The sequence below is a fragment of the Ixodes scapularis genome, unplaced genomic scaffold (assembly GCF_016920785.2).
Source record: "Ixodes scapularis isolate PalLabHiFi unplaced genomic scaffold, ASM1692078v2 PGA_scaffold3__209_contigs__length_174095766, whole genome shotgun sequence".
Classification (NCBI taxonomy): domain Eukaryota; kingdom Metazoa; phylum Arthropoda; class Arachnida; order Ixodida; family Ixodidae; genus Ixodes; species Ixodes scapularis.
This window is the reverse complement of record NW_024609868.1, coordinates 24,251,904-24,265,701: the sequence shown is the minus strand read 5'-3', so window position 1 is coordinate 24,265,701 and position 13,798 is coordinate 24,251,904. Positions and strand designations below refer to the sequence as shown.

Here is a 13,798-nt window from a genome sequence, read left to right as displayed (position 1 = left end):
GCAGAGAAAGATAAAAAAATTACGAAGGTACGCGCTCGTCTGAAAGTGCACTTGCGCGTTTTTTTCTTGATGAGTAGAACCGAAATTCGGATTTGATAATTAAACGAATAAAGAGCACCAGCTATTTCTTTATTTTTAATAAACGGTTACGGCCTCAACAGCTTACCCATTGTTACGTATGACAAGATGGAAATGTACTACGTATAGCAAACGATTCCCGATTTTCTCAGCTTCACTTTACATGGATTTGGAAAATTTGAGGGAAAAGAAAATAACACTGATTGTGCTTGAGATGATAAATTCAGATTCCATCGCAGCAAGACGTCTATGTAAGCTGGCTAGTACTTTCATGAATGGTGTTGTTATTTTCAACTCTGAATTGAAGTTCGCTCAAAAAAAAAAAAAAAGTATAAGACGCTTTCTGGCGCTGAAGTATGTTTGACGGTTATCTTTAAAACTGCAAATATAATTGTTGAACCTGCGTATAAGTTTGATCTTCGTCTTCGCGAATAGGAAAAAACTGGCACAATGATGAGAGGAATAAAGTGAGGTTCGAGCGCTCGATGTTTGGTATTCTTAAACGTTTAACATGATGTTCATTCGTTCCTGAATATCACGTTGTATTACTGTAATTAATTTCACATGTTTTTTTTTTCAGCTAAGCTCTCGTTGTGTACGCTCTTATGATTGCCAGGGGTATGTGAATATTTCAGTACATCACTTACTATGTACCGATTTCATAAATGTAGTTCCTACATCATAGTTTCCTTGAGTTTGAAGTAGCTGCGGTCCCTTAATATGGAAACAAATTCTTTGAGTCATAAAACAAACATTCGATTGAACGTCAGAGGTCTTATGTAAAATAGGGTAGTTAAAGTACAAATAAGAATGGACGAAATACCAAAAGGCGTGTGAGATTTCTACGAAAGAAACATACGCGGGGAAGGGGAAGAGAGAGCTTTTTCGTCGAGCTCCAATGATACGCTTCAGCATAGAGTAATGGTGGTTAAAAGCAAGTAAAGAACAGAAAAGAAGAGAAAGTAGGATGACAAACTGTTTTGGGACCAAATGAGGCCAAAAAAGAGGACGGTTTAGAGTTGAAAGTCGTGTTCTTCCGTGACAGCTGTCATAAACTAGTAAGTTTTGATAAATTAAAAGCCGACGTACTTATTTATTTTACGAAACACAGTAGGACATCAGACGCACAAGAAACACTCACAAACACAAAGGGATAACTCACAGCATTTGCCCGGAAGCAAACGCTTTCGCTCTCCTCGTTCTACAAGAAATGTGACATGTACGAGTTCAACGTGTCAATTTGAAGGGCCGAGATATAGGAACGAATTGACCGATGGTTTTAGTTTAGTTTGAATTAAAGCTCAAAGATGTGTTTCGGAAATTATTTTATGTCGAAAAGTCAGTGCCCTACAAAGATCATTTTAGATAAATTCACAATTATATTGTGGAGGCGTCTTCCAATGAATATTGTTTATTCCCTTAGGTATGTACCACTGGCAGTACAGCTGGTACAGCCCCTCTCTTCTGTCCCTGGCTCGTGAAGATCTCTTTGTGCGAGCTCGCTTCTTCTTTCTCCGCGTCAGCAGCCGCTGCAATATACACACATATATATATAGTGGAGGAGAAAATGATCTATTAAAATGGATAATAAAATAATATAATAAGTCCAACGTATCAAACGGGGACCGCTCCTCGTCAGGGTGATTAATTTCTTCGTTCCTCTTGGATTGATCCCGCCGTCTTCTTTAGTCTTGCTGCCATTGCAGAAAAAGTATCCTTGGAGAGTGCCTCCTTCTATGACCAAAACCCTAAAAAACAATAACCATAAAAAAATCAATTAAAAAAATTAAAAGAAAAAAAAATACATGGTTAGCGGGTTTATGTTGCCTGTTTTACCCAAGTAAGTATGCCCGGACTTTCATTATTCACGTGGGTAATTGATTTGAATTTGTGAATAAAATACGCCTCTCTTAGTTCCCTTTCGGGATCGGAACTGAATTCAGATTGAAGAAGCATGACCGTTATTACATCAAAATTGTGGTTCGGTAGGTTCATGTGTTTGGAAAACGGGAGGTGTGGGAGGCAGTGGACGTTTGATTTATGATTGTTAAATCGCAGTGTGAAAGGGGTTCCGGTTTGACCTATGTAATCCATATCGCACAGGTTGCATCGTAACACTTAAATGACGTTTGCCGTATCGCATTTGAGAGTTGCATTAATTTTGAAAGAAAAGTCTGAATCTGGCACCGCGACTTTCTGCAAGTCTGGCAACCAAAAGTTTGGAAAGGTGAGCTTTTGGATTGTACCAAGGCGTCCTTGAGGTCCCTGCCTCGTCGGTGGACTACTTGTGACGGGCCTGGCCCAGATCGGCCATTTTGTCGTTCTGCTGTGAGATCCTGAAGTATTTTATTAGAATATTATTGAAATTTGGGAGGCTGGCCGAATAAGTAACTACAAGGTTGGTTTGTTGATTCCTAGGTACGCTGGGTCGAGTCTGATTAATAAGTTGTGATCTATCAAGTGCTCGGGCTTTTTCGATGGCGTTGTGAACAATTGCAAGGGAATATATTCTTGTTCGGTGAGCACTGTTTTTAGATTTTCTGCGTTACGATCAAAATCAGTTAAGTTGGAAAATTTTTTTTCTGAACTTGCGAGCTAGGGAGTACGGCATGCTGGCATTACAATGCTTAGGGTGGGGACTGTGAAAGTGAAAATACAGTTGGCGGTCCGTGGGCTTTCTGTACAGTTTTGTTAAGAGGCTATATCCATGAGTTTACATTGTTACGTCCAAAAAATATATGTTAGTTTTAGAGTAGGAGTGCGAGAATTTTTTACTATGATGAATGGCGTTAAAATCACTAATACATTTTTAAAGGTCTTCCTCTCTGTGTGGCCAAATTATAAAGATATCGACAATCGTTTATAACACAGTGGCTTTAATTCACGGTTAGAAAGGAAGCGGTACTCTAGATCGGCCGTGAAAAGATTGGCATAGTTTGAGCCATCTTAATGCCCATTGCCGTGGCCTGTAATTGAAGAAAAGGCTCCCCTTCTAACTCAACCGAAAAACAGCCGATCGTAATTAAGTTGTCCAACGTCAACTTATCGGCCATGTAACTGTCCTTGTGTTCGGGGGCCTCAAGAAAACCGAGAACAAATTCCGAGTGCCTCCGACCAATCCTGGACTCCTAACACACAGTACAGCAAGTACCATGACTTATATATTGAATTAGTCTAACGAGATGTAACACAGAGCTGCAATCGGCAGAAGAAATTACGCTACAATCTAACTTCTGACAAACGCGCCGCTATGCGAGCGCTTCACTCGAGGGACAATATTACTACCAAACTAGCTTAGAAAGAAGGAGCGATAGTCATTCAAAATAAACAAGGTCACTTGGATGAGGCACTCAGACAACTCAACCACAAATATTTTTATACAGAGCTTCAGGAAGATCGCACTGAAAGGTACACCAAAATAATGAAAGAAACTCTAACATACCTTCTCAAAAACAAAGAAAAATTCGACAGACATGTACAAAGCAATAAAGCTCACCTATCCAAAACCTGGGCGTTGCTACTCGCTGCCCAAATTTCATAAAGCAGCTCGACCAATTGTGTCAGAAATAGACACAGTTACAGAAAGAATTTCAATTTTTGTTAACTTTCTGGTAATGAACCTCCCACCCAAAGTTCCTTTATTCATAAAGGACACAAATTACTTCCTCCGCGAGATGTTAAAACTAATTATTCCGACGAATGCTTTCTTGGTCACCATGGACGTCATGTCGTTATACAAAAACATTCCTCACCAGGACGGTATCGATGCTGTTGTCAGTGCTTACAAGAAAAGTCCACAAAAAATGGTGTGAACGATCACGTCCTTGCTACACTAATTAGATTAGTTCTAGAACATAACAACTTTGAGTTTGAAGGATAGCACTTTCTTCAGATACAGGCAGAGCAATGGGCACAGCGAGGGCCCGAGCTATGCCAAGCTTTTCATGGCCGATCTAGAGTACCACTTCCTATCTAACTGTGAATTAAAGCCACTGTGTTATAAACGATACATTGACGATATCTTTATAATTTGGCCACACAGCGAGGAAGACTTTTTAAAATGTATTAGTGATTTTAACGCCATTCATCCTAGTATAAAATTCTCACACTCCTACTCTGAAGTTTTGGACGTAACAATGGAAATTTATGGAAATAGCCTCTTAAAGAAACTCTACAGAAAGCCCACAGACCGCCAACAGTACCTTAACTTTCACGGTCCACAGCCTAAGCATTGTAAAGCCAGCATTCTGTACTCCCGAGCACATAGGTCCAGAAGACATTTTTCCAACTTAACTGATTTTGATCGTAACGCAGAAAATCTAAAAACAGTGCTCACCGAACAGAATATCCCCTTGCAATGGTTGACAAGGCCATCGAAAAAACCCTAACACTTGATAGATCACAACCTATTAATCAGACTCGACCTAAAAATCAGCAAACCAACCTTGTAGTGACTTATTTGGCCAGCCTTCCAAATTTTGATAATATTCTAAGGAAACACTTTAGGATCTTACAGCAGAACGACAAAAGGAATACCTTGTTTCCAAACCACCACGAGTAGTCTACTGACGAGGAGAGGAACCTCAGGGACATCTTGGTACAATCCAAAAGCTCACCTTCACAAACTTTTGGTTGCCAGCCTTGGGAAAGTCGCGATGCCAGATTTGCGACCACATGATACGCACCAACCAAATTAAGAACGCCAAATCAGTCTTCTCTTTCAAAATCAATGCAACTCTCAACAGCGATGCGGCAAACGTCATTTAGGTGTTACGATGCAACCTGTGTGATATGGACTACGTACGCCAAACCAGAACCCCCTTCAGACTACGATCTAACAATCACAAATCACACGTCCACTCCCCCTCCCACACCTCCCATTTTCCAAACACATGAACCTACCGAACCACAATTTTGATGCAACAACGGTCATACTTCTTCAATCTGAATTCAGTTCCGATCGCGAAAGGGAACTAAGAGAGGCGTATTTTATTCACAAATTCAAATCACTTACTTGACGGGAGTAATGAAAGTCCGGGAATACTTGCTTGGCTAAAACAAGCAGCATAAGCCCGCTAACCATGTATATTCTTTTTACCTTTAAATATGTTTAATTGATATTTAATGATTATTTTGTTCTTATTGTTTTGGTGATGGAAGTGGAAACGCGCCAAGGATACTTCTTCTGCAATGGCAGCAAGACTATAGAAGACGACGGAATCAGTCCAAGAGGAACAAAGAAAAAGTTAATCAGCCTGAAGAGCGGTCTCTGCTCGATACGTTGGACTTATTATATTATTTTATTATGCATTTTTATAGATAATTTTCTTCTCCACTATCTACGTCTACCCGGCCCGTCCCAACCCATTTTTACGCTTATATATATATATATATATATATATATATATATATATATATATATATATATATATATATATATATATATATATATATATATATATATATATATATCAAAATCGTTGTATTCCATATTTCCTAAAACAATAACTGAGATGAAATAATACCCCTGACAAGAACATGCCCTAAATTAAAAAAAGCCAAAGGTTTAATACTGTATTACTATACGGCCGAGCAAGGGTTCCGAAATTCGTCTCTCGCGCGTCGGAACACCAGGAGGAGCACTCCAATGAAAGGGCTACACAGAGACCGCACAGGAAGCGAGCGATGACGAGGCAGCCAAGCGCGCCTCGCCGTTGGTTGAGGTCGGATTGAATCAAAAGCAGGTGGGGCGTTTGGAGGGCGGGGGGGGGGGGGGGGGGGGGGGGGGGGAGGGTAAAGAAACGCGCGGGGGTGCGCAAAGAGCAGACGAACTCTCAAGCCGTTTACTTTGATTCAACTTCCTGACACAGACGGCGCTACAAAGTAATGGAATTAATCGAGCAGCGTCAAAAGCGCAAGTCACTGGCCCTTCTCTGTGTATGATTGGTTCAGCGATGATAGAATACGTAAGGAACATAACAAACACCATAATGGCGCGCTTCTGAGGCTGTTCGATTGGTCCCATCAGCCTGTAGCGTTGGCTGCGTCTGGCCTTGAGGTGATACGAAGTATACACGAGGTTTCTTTAGCTGTTTGCGGCGTTTTGAATGCGGATGCTCTGCGTCTCGGAGGGCATATTTGTCATCATTAATGCTAACTATCCAACGATTAAATATGCGAAAAGTTTCTTTACTAGACCATGATCTTTAAAAATCGCTGAACTCTTGGTCTTACTGAATATCAGGTACGAACAACAATGACAAACGACAACTTTCAAAAGTTGTCATTCGTGGTTGTTGTCCCTCCCTTTGTCCCTTCCTCATAATCAGTACCCTTAACAACACCCTTGTTCTTGACGTCTTGGTCTTAGTCTTTTTGAAAGTTTTCATACCACTCCCCCCCCCCCCCCCCCCCCCCCCGGCCCAACTGTCTAAAATTGAAGACCCCACAACGAATCCCCTTCCTACGGTCGCGGTCGCCACAGTGGACGTCAAAACATTAAACCTACAAAAATAAAAATTAAACAAGAAAAACAAAAAAGGTCAGTTTTTTAAAGCGTTATTTATTAAAAGCTTCATAATAAAGTATCATCCTAAAATAAAGTTACTCTAAGAAATGCCTGAGCATCTACTTACCCGCAAAACACCCGAAGAGCCAATCTAAGTGATATACGAAATCAGCTCAGCGAATGAAGAAGCGGAACATCGGTTTAGACCTCAAAATGAAGTCTGCGCTGCGGCATTACGCAATGCAAAGCGTCATGATTGCATTGCGTAATGCCACAGCGCAGAGTTAATTTTCAGGTCTAAACGGATGTCCCGCCTCTTCATTCGTGTTTCTCTGCTGCGTTTTCAGCCGTCCCTGTGGACGATTTCTGCTTGTTTTATATTTCAGCGCCCATAGTCTGTAAGTGCTCTTCGGCAATCGCAAACGAAGATTATTCACTCCCTCAATCTTTGTGGTGTGCAATGCACTTTGCAGAAGCGTTGTGAAAGTTAATCGTAAGCGTGCGCTGAGCAGGAATAGACTAAGATATGACCGCCAGTGAATGCCACCTTCGGCACCAGGACGCGCTTGAGCGAGCAAGGCCTGCTCCCTCAAGCGCGTCGTGGTATAATACCGGTCATATAATAACCAAAGTAAAAAAAAAAGAAGTGATATTGAATAAACAATTTGAGAAATGGAAAACTTTTGAGAGGTGTGCCTCGCAAATATCACCGAATTTAGCCTGATTAGTTTCGAGTAGGATTATTCTAGGAAGAGAATTCCAGTTCGTGATAGCTAGTGAAAGCGGAAAATTTGGTAATGTATTAGTTTTTGTGAATAGAGGATTTACTTTTAAGTTGTGGTCATGACTCAAATTTATATGAGATGGCGGGTGGCAGTAGTTGTCACGAAAAAAAAAAAGGAATGGTTGATTTTGTGAAACATGACGAGACGAGCAAGTTTAGTCCTTTCATTTAATGAACAATGCTCTAGTTTTCATTTCAGTGCAGTCATGCTTGATATCCGTAAGTAGTCGTGCGATATAAAATCAGGGGCTTTATTTTGAACCCCGATTGAATAAAGTTAGCATAGTCTAATTTGAATCTGACAAAAGTTTTATATGCGGTTCGTTTCACAAGGTATAGGTTACGTTTTGTATATCCTAAAGATTTACAGGCGCTAGCCACTATAGTGTTAATGTGAGTATTCCAAGTTAGGTCATTAGAAAATGTTACACCCTGGTATTTATAGCTTGGCACTTTTTTGACAATCCGTGTTACTAACTAGTAGTTCCGTATTAGATGTTTTTTTTTTAAATAATATATGTTAGTATTTTTCTCTTGGTTACGTTGGCCTTCATACGTCAAGTGTTTCACCGGAGTGAAAACATAATCAAATATTTTCGTCATGACAAATGATCATCTGGTTTAGTAATACAACTATAAATGACACAATCGTCCGTAAAAATCCTTATTGGAGATGGTAGATGGAGAGGAAGGTCATAAATACTTATATTAGAAAATAACAGTTACGTGAGGTGCCCCGGGGAACACCTGATGTAACGGGGAGGGTGAGTGATCTGTCCTGATTCAGATTAACAGCCTGTTGACGGTTAGTTAAGAATTCGACTATCCAGTGAATACAGGAGAATGAATCTTTCGTTCAGATAGCGAAAGTCGTTGGCGACGAGCCGTCTCAAATGCTTTTGAGAAATCAATGAAAATGACGTCAGTAGGGTTGATAATATGGCTAATTGGCATTTAAACATCTAAACAGTATATTTATAAACTACGTATGCGCTAATACCGTATAGACGTCAGTGGGTTTAGACGAAGGAAAATTGACGTGAATAACCGTGACGAAACTACACAAGGCATAAACTACACGCTACAGAACTACGCAAGGCATAAACAAAATAGTAACACCTCGTAATCCAGGGACACTTCCTTCACTAAAACAGTCGTAACCCTAAAATCGAGAAAATGCACCAAAGTTACCCTTTACTTTATCCCGGTCCATGTAATATCGCCAACCACATCCGGCGTTGCTTTGGGGGCTGCAACTCAAAGGCTTACGAAACTCGCGTACTAAATCTTAATTAGACAATATGAGAGAGTGCCACTGCAACCAGGAATCCTCACGAAAATTACCTGATCGCTCAGCATGAGGCAGTTCGGAGACCGCGGGGAGCCCGTTAATGTTAATTAGGGCACACATAGCAGCTCTGCGATCAAAATTAACCCACCGTAAAGGCGCCCGCCCCCTAGAGATCGCCCATCCTTTTTTTTTTCTAGACTGAATATTCACAACGAGAACATTCCGAAACATCGCCCACCCCGCGATTCTCGCCGGATATCAATCACGCGATGTCCGACGGGATTCGTATCAACCGCGCTATCTGCGGTATCGGTACGTGCGACAAGCGTGTTTGCCGCGGGTTCCCTCGTGTTTATCGCGCAGTGACACGCGAATCTGCTGCGTCCGTAATTTGCAGTACATGTTCTCGTGACATGCGAGTTCATATAGCGGTTTCCCGCGCTTTTCACCCCCATTCTGCGTGCGAGATATCGGTTCCCGCGTGACACCCGAGTTTGTAACATATTCTCGCGCGTTTACAGCACTGTGAAGCGCGAATGTGCTGCGCCCGTGTTCTGCGGTATTCGTTCCCGTGACAGAGGAGTTCGTTAGCGACTTGGCCGCGTACTTATCGCATCGTAGAACGCGAATTTGCCGTGCCCACGATCTGTGGTACCAGTTCCCATTTCACGTAGTTCGTAATAACGGCGCCCCCCCCCCCCCCCACCCCCTTTTTTTTTCTCTCATTCTTTTCACAAATGTTTTATAATACTTTGCTGTTGCATTCCAATAAATAGCTCACCACATATTTTCCGCCATTTAAATCTTCATCTAGGGTGTGCGTGCTTTCTGAACTTGACGCTACATTTTCTTACACTTGCTACGCACCCTGACGTATAGAACGTCTTCGCTTAGTTCATAAAACGTACACCTCGTTCGTTAGAAGTTCAAGTTCACATATTCCCCAGAGCTGGGCAGTATCGAAGATACATGTATCTTCGATACTATCTTTTGATACAGTTGAGTATCTGGTATCTGGTATCGCTTGCCAGAAAAACATGTATCGAAGTATCGGTATCGAAGATATTTTTTGAAAGTATCGTGTATTGTAAAAATACCCGATACTTGCAAAAGTGCGCTTCTAAATCGAAGCTGCGTTTTCTTTCACTCTTGTTCAGGGGAAACTAGACCATAGAAGGCCTCCGAAAAGACAACATCAAGTAAACAAATCCTGTGTCCGCAGCTAAAACAACAAACAAAGAAACACGATCGAAAGAAAGTCGAGCGGTTTCGCAATCTATGCACGGGCATTGTCCTTTTTTTTGTGTGTCTGTAGCAAACCCGGGTTGCACGGCCGCCCAGAGCACTACAGGAGCCAGACAGGAGGGCGCCGTCTGCAAAACGCTAGGCGGCCAGGCTGAGCTCTGTCCCTGGTTTTCTTTTCCGCGGAACTTCACTTGATATTTCCGACTGTATGGTGCGCACTTCGCAGTCCCAGTCTTGGAGTTGAAAGTTATTTGTTCCGCCGCGTCGACGGGCTAGCAATGGCAGACAACGACAATTCCTCGCTGTGCCATCTTGGACGGGAGGTATTTTACCGTGATTTCATCTAGGGACGACAGAGTAAAGGCTGCCTGTTCGTTTTGTAAAGCGACCATCTGTGGCGCCTACTCGTCAACCTCGAATTTCAAGCTTCACTTAAAGGTAGGTGCAGAATCAACATAAATTAGATTTTTTGTTTGCTTGTAACATGCCAAGAAATGCATTGAGTCGAACAGAGTGTATCTATATGTATCTAATTTTTCAGTGCTGTCTTATGTATCAAAACGGTGCATTTGCATAGCTTACGGAAGTACGCTTTGTGTGATATTACTTGTGTGGCGGCTATATAATTAATCGATACTTATTTTGTTTCAGCGCGTGCATCCACAAGAGCTAAGAAGGTTCGATGAGTACAAAGAAGGGTGGAGAAAACAAGCAGTCAAGAGAAAGGCCGACGCCCCTGCTGACAAAATGCGCCAAACGAAACTGTTTCGCTCTCCCGGGAGTCAACTGACTCAGCCTAAAGTAGACAATCTGATCGTCAAGTTCGTTGTGGATGGGTTGCATTCATTGTCGACAGTCGAAGAGCCAGGCTTCATACAGCTTGTAACAGGTGAGCTTTCAATTCTATGCGAAATCAGACTGCATTATAATTGTACATTGTCTCTTTTTCTATTTTAGGCTTGCGCCCAGGGACTAGTGTGATGTCGCGACGCTCCCTAGGTCGGCGAATTGATGAGGAATGGGAAAAGTTTCTGGATGACGCGCGAGAGAAGTTGTCTGGTCAAAGCAATGTTGCAACCACAGCTGACATCTGGTCCACTCACCATCGTAGCTTCATGGGTGTCACGGTTCATTGGGTAAGCGCTTTGTGTTTTGAATAAAACAAAATGTGTCCCTTTCCTTCACTACCGTGGCAAAGGCAGTGGTAACACAGAATGTGTACGCATTATTTTGGGGAGCTTCCATCAGCCTGCTGGAAACAGCGTCTCCGGAAGAAAGCCCTGCCAAAAGTAGCGCTCGAGCGGGAGTGGAACGCGTAGGTCACGTAGATTTTATGCTTCGCCCACGTATAAAGTGAATCGAAGCATATGGTTTCCTCATAGAGCGGTAGTACAGTGGTTAAGACATCGGATTCACAGTATGAGGGTCAGAGATTCGTAAAAAAGTCCCTAGTAGTTCAGTGTTTAAGACATCGGATTCATAATCTGAGGGACGCTGGTTCGTATCGGAGCGCTGCCGGTGTCTTTTATATTTCAATTTTCGTGTTCCGCACCTTCGTTACCTAGAAGGCGTCGCCGGAAGTGCCTGAGGCCATTCCTATAACATATTCTGTATTAAAAAGTAGAAGTTTTGGAAAATCATGATTAAGTAACTAATGAATGATAATATTTGTATATTTATTTAGATCGATGCTGACACCCTTTCTCGGAGGTCGCTCGCACTGGCCTGCAGGAGGTTTCCTGGAAGCCACACGTACGACAGGATAGCAGAAATGCTGGAAGACATTAGGCAGTCCTTCGACATCTCGCGGGAGAAGGTCGTCGCCACGGTCACAGACAATGCCAGCAACTTCGCCAAAGCCTTCAGGGAGTTCGGCTTTTGTTCTGAGATTACTGACCATGGTAAGGGTAATGCTGTACTTATTATCAAACATTTTTTCAGATTTTTTAAGGACTGATTTACGCCTGTCTCAATAACCTAAACCCAAGTGGGTAACTTGCGATTACAAATGCAAGAAGTGTGAAAAATATCCGTCATGTTATGCACCGATTCTAATTTTTCTCTTGTCTGGTGCAGCTGACTTGGTTAATTTTTGTGATACATATAATTCTTCTTTTGATACGCAATACAAATAATTGAAGATGAAGCACTGGAGCTAATGCAAACGAGAGTGTTTTTGATTATTGCACAACTGTTTTTCTTTTAGTTTCTATGAATACGGGTTATTCACCGTAAAATGTTTCCAAATATGTAATCTTGAGTGCTGTTTTAAGTATTTCGGCTAAATGTGTTCCTTTTTTAACTGGCAGATGATGTCGCCGCCGACTTGTCCTTTGAAATTATGGTCGAACCCGACAACCTGGACGATGCTGAAATCAACTTGCCTCGTCATCTTCGATGCGCATGTCACACGCTGAGTCTTGTGGCAACTTCAGATGCGAAGGCAGCCTTGTCGACACCGTCCTTTGAACGTGCTAACACATCGGTCGTGTCAAAGTGTTCGGCTCTATGGAACTGCGTTCGAAGACCCAACTCGTCTGAAGTTATTGTGGACATCCTAGGGCATTCTCTGAAGACGCCATGCGTAACACGCTGGAATTCATTGTATGACAGCATGAAAGACCTCCTTCGCTCGAAGGATAAACTGCGAGATGTCTGCGATGGACTAAATCTGCAGACATTCCAAGAAAGAGACTTAGCATTTATTGCCGAGTACTGTGAGATCCTGCAGCCCATCGCCTCCGCTCTGACGCGACTCCAAGCCCAGTCCGATTGCTTCTTCGGGGAGCTGCTGCCAACGCTTTTTACCGTAAAATCAAAGCTTCAGGAGAAGGCTGGTATGGACTTCGTCTACTGCAGACCACTTTTGGATGCGGTTACATCTGGGTTCATTCGCAGATTTGACGAGCTTCTGCGAATGAAACGAAGTGCAAATGAAGCGACTGTTGCTGCTGTTCTTCACCCTTACTTTAAGTTGCGGTGGTTGTCACGAGAACCTCAAGATGTCCGCGAGCATGGCCAGCAACTCACAGAAAAAGCTGTAATTGACTTTGTAAATGCAACCAAGCATACCACGCGTCCTTTGGCGTGCGCGCCATCAACCTCTGCAGCCTCTGACGTATCGGCTGATGCATTCTTTTCTTTTGAAGCCCACTGCGGCACAAGCCCCAGTTGTCAGGAAGATCAAGTCAAACTTGAGTTCCTGAGCTACCTGCAAGATCCTCGAGTTGAAATCGATGTGCTCCGCTCATACCCTTCTCTGAGAAGCGCCTTCATTAGATACAACACCCCAACGTGCTCCTCGGCTCCTGTAGAACGGCTGTTCTCCTTCTCGTCGCTAATCTTACGCCCGCATCGTGGCGGACTTTCAGACCGGCGTTTTGAGCAAATGCTTCTGCTTAAGGCTGCGGTCCCACGGGTGCCATCGTGACCGAAGGGTTTTTCAACCGCCAGGGCGGCAAAAACGGCAGCAAGCTCTTGCGCGACAATATTACAATAAAGCGACCAGAACGAAAAGACGCAAAACATGGTGCTAAATTGCTGCCTACTTGTACGTCTATCTAAAAGTGTCTGTCATTTCTTGAGGATTCAGAACGCAAGTAAACTCAAGGGACTAATATGAAAACGAGACAGACACCGACTGCCATGTCTGTCTCATATTTCTGTGTGTCCCTTCTTCTTACTTGCGTTCCTCCTCATGAATGTTTAACCAACACGCTCTCCTGATTCTTTCAATGCCTGTATTTGTTTTTCGAGCTTCAGCCCCCGACAGCGACAGTAGGGAGTTTCAGTATATCGTTTTCATTGGATCGATACCACTCCATGCGCGCGCTTCAGAGCATGCTTCGATGTGGTAGCGCGAGCTCCCAATACAAATATCTTTCCCTGAAAA

At 42.8% G+C, this 13,798-nt stretch overlaps 1 protein-coding gene across 1 annotated transcript; it reads left to right on the top strand.

The window, feature by feature from the left end:
• Positions 1-10,686: 10,686 nt before the first annotated feature.
• Positions 10,687-13,527, top strand: LOC115327414 (the record flags this gene model as incomplete). The annotated part of the gene is made up of 4 exons (XM_040209223.3): positions 10,687-10,795; positions 10,864-11,042; positions 11,591-11,807; positions 12,216-13,527. Coding segments are annotated over 4 exons (1,626 nt in total), but the record flags the coding sequence as incomplete, so codon positions are not given.
• Positions 13,528-13,798: the final 271 nt, after the last annotated feature.